The sequence below is a fragment of the Pagrus pagrus genome (genome assembly GCF_965226575.1).
Source record: "Pagrus pagrus genome assembly, chromosome: 4".
Classification (NCBI taxonomy): domain Eukaryota; kingdom Metazoa; phylum Chordata; class Actinopteri; order Spariformes; family Sparidae; genus Pagrus; species Pagrus pagrus.
In genome coordinates, this window is record NC_140188.1 from 12,390,662 (window position 1) to 12,401,501 (window position 10,840).

Genomic DNA, 10,840 nt, shown 5'->3' on the forward strand with positions numbered 1-10,840 from the left:
TTAAAGAGTTATTGGTTGTATTTTCCCCATCATGTGTTTTTTTGAATTTTGTTCTGGTCTGAAGATAATAATATAACATTTTGGGAAAAAAATGCATGCCAGCAAACCAAAACTGGATGCCAGGATGGCAAATATCTCCACAGCTACAGTAAACTTGCCAGGAGAGCTGACATATGCTGGGATGAATGTGATCCAGACTGCACAGAATATCAGCATGCTGAAGGTGATCAGTTTGGCTTCATTAAAGCTGTCTGGCAGCTTCCTAGCAAGAAAAGCAAGTATAAAACACAAGAGAGCAAGAAGCCCGATATAGCTCAACACAGCCCAGAATCCAACAGCTGAACCCAGGGCACACTCTAAGATGATCTTTTCTTTATAGTACTTCATGTTCATCTTTGGGAATGGAGGGTTGATTGTCAGCCAAAGGATACAAATCACAACCTGAATGAGGGTGAAAGTCAGAACACTGAGCCTCTGCTGTGTAGGACCAAACCATTTCATGACATTGCTGCCTGGAAGTGTGGCTCTGAAGGCCATTAAAACTACTATAGTTTTGCCGAGAACACAAGAGATACAGAGGACAAAGGTGATGCCAAATGCTGTGTGTCGCAGCATGCAGGACCACTCAGAGGGTCGGCCGATGAAGGTCAGAGAACACAGGAAACACAGTTTTAATGAGAAGAGAAGCAAAAAGCTAAGCTCAGAGTTGTTGGCTTTTACAATGGGAGTCTCTTTATGAGTCAAAAAAACTATAGTTGTCAGAAGGGATAAAAATACACCAACACAGCCAAATCCAGTTAAAAGTGCCCCCATGACCTCTTTGAAGGACAAGTATTCAGTAGGTTTTGGTAGACACTGATCTTTCTTTTCATTTGGCCAGAATTCAGGCGGACAGATCAGACAGTCCAGAGAATCTGTTAAAAGAGTGAAATCATACAAAATTCAAACAGAAATACATTTACAACTCATTAAAATACAATCAAAACATTTTTTTTAATTATTATTCTCGTACCCTTTAATACATACTGGAAGCAATACACATGACTAAAATTCAACTTGAAAATTCTTACTCACTTGTCTGATTACTTATTGTTCCCTCGGGGCAATCAAAGCAGTCGAAACAGCAAACAGGCTTAAACTTGTTTATGGCCTTACGAGTCCCTGGTGGGCAGGGTTCTCTGCAGACAGACCGTAGCACCTGATAAGGCAATTCACAGGATGTTAAACTCAATACAACCAAATGTTTTGAACATCACTGACATTGCAAAAGTTCCTATGAATTTAAGGTTATCATTCAGCTGTCATCCAAAATTAAATAACAATAATGAGATTCTCTCAACACTCAGAGAACCAGGGTTAGACATGCAACTTTCCACTGTCTTTACCTGATCACTGTTTCCTCCCCAAACTATTTTGGTGTTGTCTTTTAGCTTAAAATGTTTCCCGTCTGGAAAAGAGGTATCATATTGACCAATATTCACAATCTCAGCAGAGCCATCTTCTTTCATCTGCCAGTTGACTAAGTCATACTGGGCAACTGACTCTCCATTTTCATCAAAGAAAACCTTGGCTCCATTCTTTGTGGTGAAGTTCACATACTTAATATGTTCCAACACCTTCAGAAAGAGGTAGTAGTAGTAGTTCTCAATACAACAAGCAAGCCAAAGAGAAACGATCAAGACATTTTGTAATCCAATTGGACCATTAATACAAAATGATTTAATAAATATGAATTCACTAGAACTTACTAACTTAGGCTGAACTTCATTCTTGTTCACACAGGGCTTTCCCGTGGTGGGATTAGACCCATTTTTACATTGCAGTAGTGCATGAAGGGCATATGCAACCAAGTACACAGCTTTGTACACATTATTCTCATGCGTGAAATGTGTCACATCTGTGTAGTCACTGGAGACTGTCCTGAGATCTTCTGTGCCAGTGCACATAGCAGAGGTATTTGATGGAGAGAAGCTGCAGTCAAAGAACTTCCCCCAGATAGCTTTAATTATATCACTCTGTGGTTCATCAGAAGGTTTCAAGCTGAGTAAGAATTCACCAAGACCTGGTATGGATGCCTGAGGGAAGGCAAAGCCCATTGCCCCCTGTAAAATGTATTTTCTCTTAACAGAAGCCAGGTCTGCTTGTGTGATCCAAGATCCACTGCTGACCCACTGCTTTCCAGTTAGGTTATAATTCTCCATTTTGGACAGGAATGATTTAGTGTAAGACAGAGACATAAACAACAGGACCACCTTTGATGAGGATTCCCTTAGTGTCTCTACAATAGCATCCAACTTTGAAATGGTTTGAGATGTCTTGAAAGGTAATCTGTATTCAACACATATGCCCACCTTCATTGCTGCCTTAGTGAATTCAGCCATCCCTTGCTCTGCATATAGTTGTTCAGAATGAATAATCCCCACCCAACGCCAGTCAAAGTATTTCATAAACTGCACCAGAGCGATGTTGTGGAAGCGGCTACTTGGCACAGTTCGGAAGAACGTGGGGTATAGTCTTTTGTCACTCAAACAAGCACAGGTTGAAAGATGGCTAACCTAAAAAAACAAAAGAAACAAAAACATGCAAACTACGCTATATATACAGTACATAAACATTATATAAACATTAACATCATATCTATCTATCTCTATCTATCTATCTATCTATTTATCTATCTATATATCTATATATATATATACATATATATATATATATATATATATATACATACATACATATAACAAAAAGCAAATACAACGTTAAACAAGTATAGATTGCAGTTATATGCCATTTATTTTTTCTCACCTGTGGAACAGACAGCGGACTTAGTTGGCTGTTTATGAATTTACTCACTCCAGAGGATGAATGGCCTAAGAAAGCTTGGATGTGACCACTGCACCCTTTTGAATCCTCTCCATTTACAGCTTCTACAGCTGCTCGTATCAGGTTTTCACTTCCACAACCGTTGTACAGCCTATAACCAAGACTCACTCCAGGAAGGAGCTTAGTATCCCTATTGATCTCCTCCACAGTAAAAATTACTGTCCGGGCAAACTTCAATTCTCTGTCATTCCACCTGTAAAGAAGTGGTAAGGGTTGACACATTCTGACAAGCAAGTTATTACACCTGATCATTCTGCAACACATCAGAGTGGCACACAAAACATGTTATTGTGCTATGACATCGAATAAATGTTTACCATATTTAAGTGACTTACTTTGTACAGTATGCATATGGAATTGCCTGGTAGCCATTATCTATTACTTTGCGTGTACTAGTTATAGAGAAAACTCCTGCTATCATAAGATCACCTTCTTTTGAAAATTCCATGAACCCTGTCTGTCCAATCAATTTGCATGTTTGATTCTCTGACTTTGTAACTGCCAGCAGAGTGAATAAAGCAATAGTTATCCAATCCATCATGAGCTACCCTCCCCTTCAATGAAAAAAATCCTGACCTGGGGCCTTTCCTTTATAGCTTTTTCTACCATAAGAATCATCATGAGAACACACTCTCAATTATCTATTTTAAAAAAAAAAAAATTTATTTACATAGTTCTCCAGGCATCACAGCACCTCTACAAAACAGATTCCTCTGATTGACCCAAAGTAGACAGAAGACCTGATTAATCTGATTTTTTTTTTTTTTGGTGGACAAAGTGGAGGGAAATAGGCAGGCAGTTCGGGGAAAAACCCTGTGAAGAGAAGCTGCTACAAATATAGTCAGATAGCTAGCCAGTTTTCGATTATCAACCTTTGTTGTTTTGGGCACTCGTGCAACCCTGTTGATAGCCTGTACAAAAGGGGAATTAAACCCGGTACCCGGTTAAAACTTCAGTCACAGTGTCCTTGTCATTCTGCTAGCTAGCCCGCATTGTTGGGCCGCAAACGCTACACTGGTGTCAGAAGTGGGATCACCAAGCCTCCGTTTCCCACACAAACATGGGCTACGGCCGCTAGCTAACACCGCGGGACGAAATGGCTGAACGAACCGGAAAGTCCGACCTCTTTAACCCGTACACCTCGTCAGAAACACCGAGGATAAAGCCAACGGAGGCCAGCCAAGTTGTAAGGAGAACAGAAAAGCAGTCTCACTCAGCACTGGCCACATTGCTGACCAATGTCCCCGACACTGTAGAAAAAAGCCCCTTCCAATTTGCCGTAATTCCCCGGCCACGCGCCGGTAACACAGAGGTAAATGATGTACATGCACCCAAAACTTACCTCGACCATGGAGCGTGCTTTTGGAAATTTTCTGAAGAGCTCTAGAGGCAGCATAATGTCCACGATGGGAGAACCACAAGGCTGTGTTAATAAACCACAAGAAATGGAGAGCCATGCTGATGCTAATGTTATGCTAGACAGGTGTAGGTCCCCCATTGTAGCCCCTGTTAGTTCCATGGCTGCTGTTGCTAACCAACAAGAGGACCTGGTGCCTCCCTGACAACCACACTGAGTGCTGCCTTGGTTGCTCTTCAAAAACCAACCCCAGACCCTGTCCCTAGGGGCAGCCACATAAAAGTGGGGCATTATGATGGCCTCTTGGGAAACCTATTGCACCCAGTTTGAGCTCCTAGCAACAGCCAATGGCTGGTCCACAGCTGAAAGGGCTGTTCAATTAGTCTTTGCGTTGGAGGGGGAGACAAGAAGGGTACTGTTGGATGTGACCACAGCTGACCTAGAAAATCCACAAGCTATATTTAGGGCCCTAGAGAGGCGGTTTGGAAGCACCACCCCTGCAGTCGCGATGCAGCAGAGGTTCGACAAAAGAGTGCGGGAACCCGGGGAGAAGTTAGGGGTGTTTGTGGTGGAGCTGCGCTACCTTGCACAAAGGGGGTTTCCTGATTTTGACGATACAACGCGTTTGTTATTAACAAAGGAAGCCTTCATTTGCGGCCTACTGCCCCTTCCCTTACTCCAGCAAGTCCAAGAACTTGGAGGCAGCACTAGAGAAAGCATTGGCAGTGGAAGACATCCTCACAGAAGGCTTGGACTACCAACCCAGAAAGGCCTCTGTACGGCCTAGGAACCAGGCCTTTCAGCCTCCTGGACCTAAGTTGTCCTCCACGGGCTCGGAACGCAGAGCAATGTCACTGGAGGCCAGACAGAACCCAGCCTGCTGGAGATGTCACCAGAGAGGTCATACATGGTGCCTTTGTACAGTGCCTGATTCCGCCCTGCAGGCGCCAGAGCCGTAAAACGCTCAAGGCTCGGTGTAGAGGGGAGCAACCCGAGCCACCTTTCCCTCCCCACAGACAATGATCCACAACCTGTTGCAAAAGCACTCCACCTCACTATCACCCATGCTCTTGTCACCCCTGTCACACTCACCACTGACTGCTGTAGAGTACCTGTGTTGGTTAATGGCCAATGGACCCAAGCACTGCTGGTTATGGGTTCGACTGTGTCACTCCTTCACCCAGACCTCCTGCTCACTGGAACCCAATTCCAAGCCACCGATGTTGCACTCATCACAGTTACCGGAGGGAAAGCTCCGATGCTGGGGAGGTGGGAGGTTCAGATTGAAATAGGGACTTACTCAGCCTGCCAACCCGACTTTCTGTGTGCAGCAGGGGTGACACTAGACTTCAGGGCATGCACTGTAACGTTGAGGGACGGGACGTCCATCCCCTTCCTTCATGATCCTTACACTTCATAAAATGACCGACAGGATAGGTGGAAACAGTGATGCAGAAAGGGACCTACCGTGTTCTCCTGGTCCTCCACAATGGGAAGACCCTTTTGCAGGAAGCCCCTCTTCCACTGTCCGATAATGACCCCATAACCCCAGGATGAGGTCCACACACCCAATCACACCCCCCTGCAGTCATACAGACTGCTTGTGTGGTCCCCATCTCCGCAGCAGAGTCAGCAGCCCCAAAACTGTCTGAGACATTTGGGAGAAGAATCGAGAAGGCCTTAACTCTGAAAAGCAGGATAGACTATGGAACCTCATCTATGAGTATTGACGTAGTTTTGCCACTGGCCCCAACAACGTGGGACAAACAGATTTGGTTCAGCACTCCATCAATACAGGGAATGAACAGCCAATCCACCAGTGGCTGAGACGATTGCCCAAAGCCCGCCAAGCTGCGGCTGACCAGATGATACAGGGGGATGAGGGATGGTGGCATTATTGAGCCATCAGAAAGTCCATGGGTGTCACCAGTTGTAATGGCTCCAAAGACAGACGGGAGCCCGAGATTCCGCTTCAGCTACCGGCTGAATGACAAAACTGTGAAGGACTCCTACCCACTGCTGTGGATAGAAGAGTCTCTGGTTCAGCATGGCTCTCCTCATTAGACCTCCAGAGTGGGTACTAGCAGGTGGCCATGGCCCCAGAAGACAAAGCCAAGACTGCCTTAACCACAGGACATGGTTAATGTCCTTCAAAGAGCTGGAAGGGCAAGTTGCTAGATGGATTGAACAGCTCCAAGCCTTTGGAGCTGTTCAATCCATCTAGCAACCATCTAGCAACTAGATATACATACATCTACTAGCTCTACATAGGACACTGAGCTGTGTGACATTGAAGAACACATCCTGGGAATGTATTAATGTCTCATTGCCTGTGCATAATTCATCCTTCACCTCAGTACCTGTGTTTTCCCCTTGAGGTCTACAGCCGACCATAATCTCCCGGTTTAGACCAGCTCAGTTTGGAAACTGTCATGATCTGACTTTTTGGTGTGAATTTGCGCTATACAAATGAAGATTGATTGATTGATTGATTAATTGATGATGGATTATTGCTATCGATGACGTGTCTATCACAGTGGCTGAGACACACCATTAAATCCCATCAGAAGGATTTTGAAGCTGTATTTAGATAAAATAGTTACATAATGTTACTACAAAACTGACCTGATGTTTTTTGTTTAATCAGAAATAAGACTAAACCTGAAATTTAAATATTAACAGTCAACTGATGTCCAGCAAAGGAGTTTTTAATAATGTGATATACAAAATGTTTAAACTATGATACTGACCACCTCAGGCTCACCACCTATCATTCACTTCACCAATGCTGTTGTAAGTGCTGCAGCTAACCAACTATGGATATTTGGAAGGGCACTTAGAAAAGGGTAGTGACACGTCTGCACCATTCATACCCAAATCAATGCATATTAAGTGGAGTGATGAAAAAATGTTTTTGCATATTGTGTCTAGATTTATTTTTTTTTTTTTATCATTTATTGATAAAGGAAAGAATGTTTTGTGCTACCTATCATTTTGACTTTTACAATATTTCTTAGTTTGTTCTAGAATACCCCGCTACACAACTGCAAGTTGAAACATTTTGGTTGATTTCATAGACTATATACAGTATAATCAAAAGAAACACAGGAAAGAACACAAGTCAGTGTATTTAATTTATTCAACACATCACAACAAGTGAAAGGTCATGATTTAGGCTCCAACAATAGCTTGTGTTTCTACATTATCTACCAGACTATTCGACAAAGTGAGTTTATTTATGGTCACTGTATTACTATTTGTTTTAGGGGACACTAAACTACAGACTAAAGAATTATTGGTTGTATTTTCCCCATCATATGTTTTTTTGAGTTTTGTTCTGGTCTGAAGATAATAATATAACATTTTGGGAAAAAAATGCATGCCAGCAAACCAAAACTGGATGCCAGGATGGCAAATATCTCCACAGCTACAGTAAACTTGCCAGGAGAGCTGACATATGCTGGGATGAATGTGATCCAGACTGCACAGAATATCAGCATGCTGAAGGTGATCAGTTTGGCTTCATTAAAGCTGTCTGGCAGCTTCCTAGCAAGAAAAGCAAGTATAAAACACAAGAGAGCAAGAAGCCCGATATAGCTCAACACAGCCCAGAATCCAACAGCTGAACCCAGGGCACACTCTAAGATGATCTTTTCTTTATAGTACTTCATGTTCATCTTTGGGAATGGAGGGTTGATTGTCAGCCAAAGGATACAAATCAGAACCTGAATGAGGGTGAAAGTCAGAACACTGAGCCTCTGCTGTGTAGGACCAAACCATTTCATGACATTGCTGCCTGGAAGTGTGGCTCTGAAGGCCATTAAAACTACTATAGTTTTGCCGAGAACACAAGAGATACAGAGGACAAAGGTGATGCCAAATGCTGTGTGTCGCAGCATGCAGGACCACTCAGAGGGCCGGCCGATGAAGGTCAGAGAACACAGGAAACACAGTTTTAATGAGAAGAGAAGCAAAAAGCTAAGCTCAGAGTTGTTGGCTTTTACAATGGGAGTCTCTTTATGAGTCAAAAAAACTATAGTTGTCAGAAGGGATAAAAATACACCAACACAGCCAAATCCAGTTAAAAGTGCCCCCATGACCTCTTTGAAGGACAAGTATTCAGTAGGTTTTGGTAGACACTGATCTTTCTTTTCATTTGGCCAGAATTCAGACGGACAGATCAGACAGTCCAGAGAATCTGTTAAAAGAGTGAAATCATACAAAATTCAAATAGAAATACATTTACAACTCATTAAAATACAATCAAACCATTTTTTTTTATTATTATTCTCATACCCTTTAATACATACGGAAAACAATACACATGACTAAAATTCAACTTGAAAATTCTTACTAACTTGTCTGATTACTTATTGTTCCCTCGGGGCAATCAAAGCAGTCGAAACAGCAAACAGGCTTAAACTTGTTTATGGCCTTACGAGTCCCTGGTTGGCAGGGTTCTCTGCAGACAGACCTTGGCACCTGAAAAGGCAAAACACAGGATATTAAAGTCAATAATACAACCAAATGTTTTGAACATCACTGACATTGCAATGGAAAAGTTACTATGAATTTAAGGTTATTATTCAGCTGTCATCCAAAGTTCTCTCAACACTCAGAGAACAAGGGTTAGACATGCAACTTTCCACTGTCTTTACCCGATCACTGTTTCCTCCCCAAACTATTTTGGTGTTGGCTTTAAGCTTAAATTTTTTCCCGTCTGGAAAAGAGGTATCGTATTGACCAATATTCACAATCGCAGCAGAGCCATCTTCTTTCATCTGCCAGTTAACTAAGTCATACTGGGCAACTGACTCTCCATTTTCATCAAAGAAAACCTTGGCCCCATTCTTTGTGGTGAAGTTCACATACTTAATATGTTCCAACACCTTCAGAGAGACAATTTGACACATTATAGTTCTCATTACAACAAGCAAGCCAAAGAGAAACAATCAGGGCATTTTGTAATCCAATTGGACCTTGAATGAAAATGATTCAATAAAAATGAATTGACTAGAACTTACTAACTTAGGCTGAACTTCATTCTTGTTCACACAGGGCTTTCCCGTGGTGGGATTAGACCCATTTTCACATTGCAGTAGTGCATGAAGGGCATATGCCACCAAGTACACAGCTTTGTACACATTATTCTCAGGCCTGAAATGTGTCACATCTGTGTAGTCACTGGAGACTGTCCTGAGATCTTCTGTGCCAGTGCACATAGCAGAGGTATTTGATGGAGAGAAGCTGCAGTCAAAGAACTTCTCCCAGATAGCTTTAATTATATCACTCTGTGGTTCATCAGAAGGTTTCAAGCTGAGTAAGAATTCAGCAAGACCTGGTATGGATGCCTGAGGGAGGGCAAAGCCCATTGCCCCCTGTAAAATGTCTTTTCTCTCAACAGAAGCCAGGTCTGCTTGTGTGATCCAAGACTCACTGCCGACCCACTGCTTTCCAGTTATGTTATAATTCTCCATTTTGGATAGGAATGATTTAGTGTAAGACAGAGACATAAACAACAGGACCACCTTTGATGAGGATTCCCTTAGTGTCTCTACAATAGCATCCAACTTTGAAATGATTTGAGATGTCTTAGAGAAAGGTAATCTGTATTCAACACATATGCCAACCTTCATTGCTTCCTTAGTGAATTCAGCCGTCCCTTGCTCTGCATACAGTTGTTCAGAATGAATAATCCCCACCCATTGCCAGTCAAAGTATTTCATAAACTGCACCAGACCGATGATTTGGAAGCGGTCACTTGGCACAGTTCTGAAGAAGGTGGGGTATAGTCTTTTGTCACTCAAACAAGCACAGGTTGAAAGGTGGCTAACCTAAAAAAAACGAAAGAAACAAAAATGTGCAAACTACGCTATCTATATATACATATATATATAACATCATATAAACATTAACATTAGATATATATAACAAAAAAACAAATAGAATGTTAAATAAGGATAGATTGCAGTTATATGCCATTTATTTTTTCTCACCTGTGGAACAGACAGTGGACTTAGTTGGCTGTTTATGGATTTACTCACTCCAGAGGATGAATGGCCTACGAAAGCCTGGATGTGACCACTGCAGCCTTTTGAATCCTCTCCATTTACAGCTTCTACAGCTGCTCGTATCAGGTTTTCACTTCCACAACCATTGTACAGCCTATAGCCAAGACTCACTCCAGGAAGGAGCTTAGTATCCCTGTTGATCTCCTCCACAGTAAAAATCACTGTCCGGGCAAACTTCAATTCTCTGTCATTCCACCTGTAAAGAAGTGGTAAGGGTTGACACATTACTGACAAGCAAGTTATTACACCTGATAACTCTGCAACACATCAGAGTGGCACATAAAACATGTTATTGTGCTATGACATTGCATGTTTAAGTCACTTACTTTGTGCAGTATGCATATGGAATTGCCTGGTAGCCATTATCTATTAGTGTGCGTGTACTAGTTATAGAGAAAACTCCTGCTATCATAAGATCACCTTCTTTTGAAAATTCCATGAACCCTGTCTGTCCAATCAATTTGCATGTTTGGTTCTCTGACTTTGTTACTGCCAGCAGAGTGAATAAAGCAATAGTTATCCAATCCAT

General features: G+C 42.2%; 1 protein-coding gene across 1 annotated transcript; it reads right to left on the minus strand.

The window, feature by feature from the left end:
- On the minus strand, positions 1–10,840 carry LOC311255834 (uncharacterized protein; the record flags this gene model as incomplete). The annotated part of the gene is made up of 16 exons (XM_084350486.1): positions 1–914; positions 1,075–1,198; positions 1,386–1,616; positions 1,749–2,555; positions 2,806–3,076; positions 3,219–3,381; positions 5,054–5,117; positions 5,421–5,501; positions 5,708–5,764; positions 6,254–6,398; positions 7,526–8,438; positions 8,599–8,722; positions 8,899–9,129; positions 9,265–10,074; positions 10,237–10,507; positions 10,638–10,840. 16 exons carry the CDS (start codon positions 10,838–10,840, stop codon positions 1–3), a joined length of 5,409 nt encoding a protein of 1,802 aa, XP_084206612.1.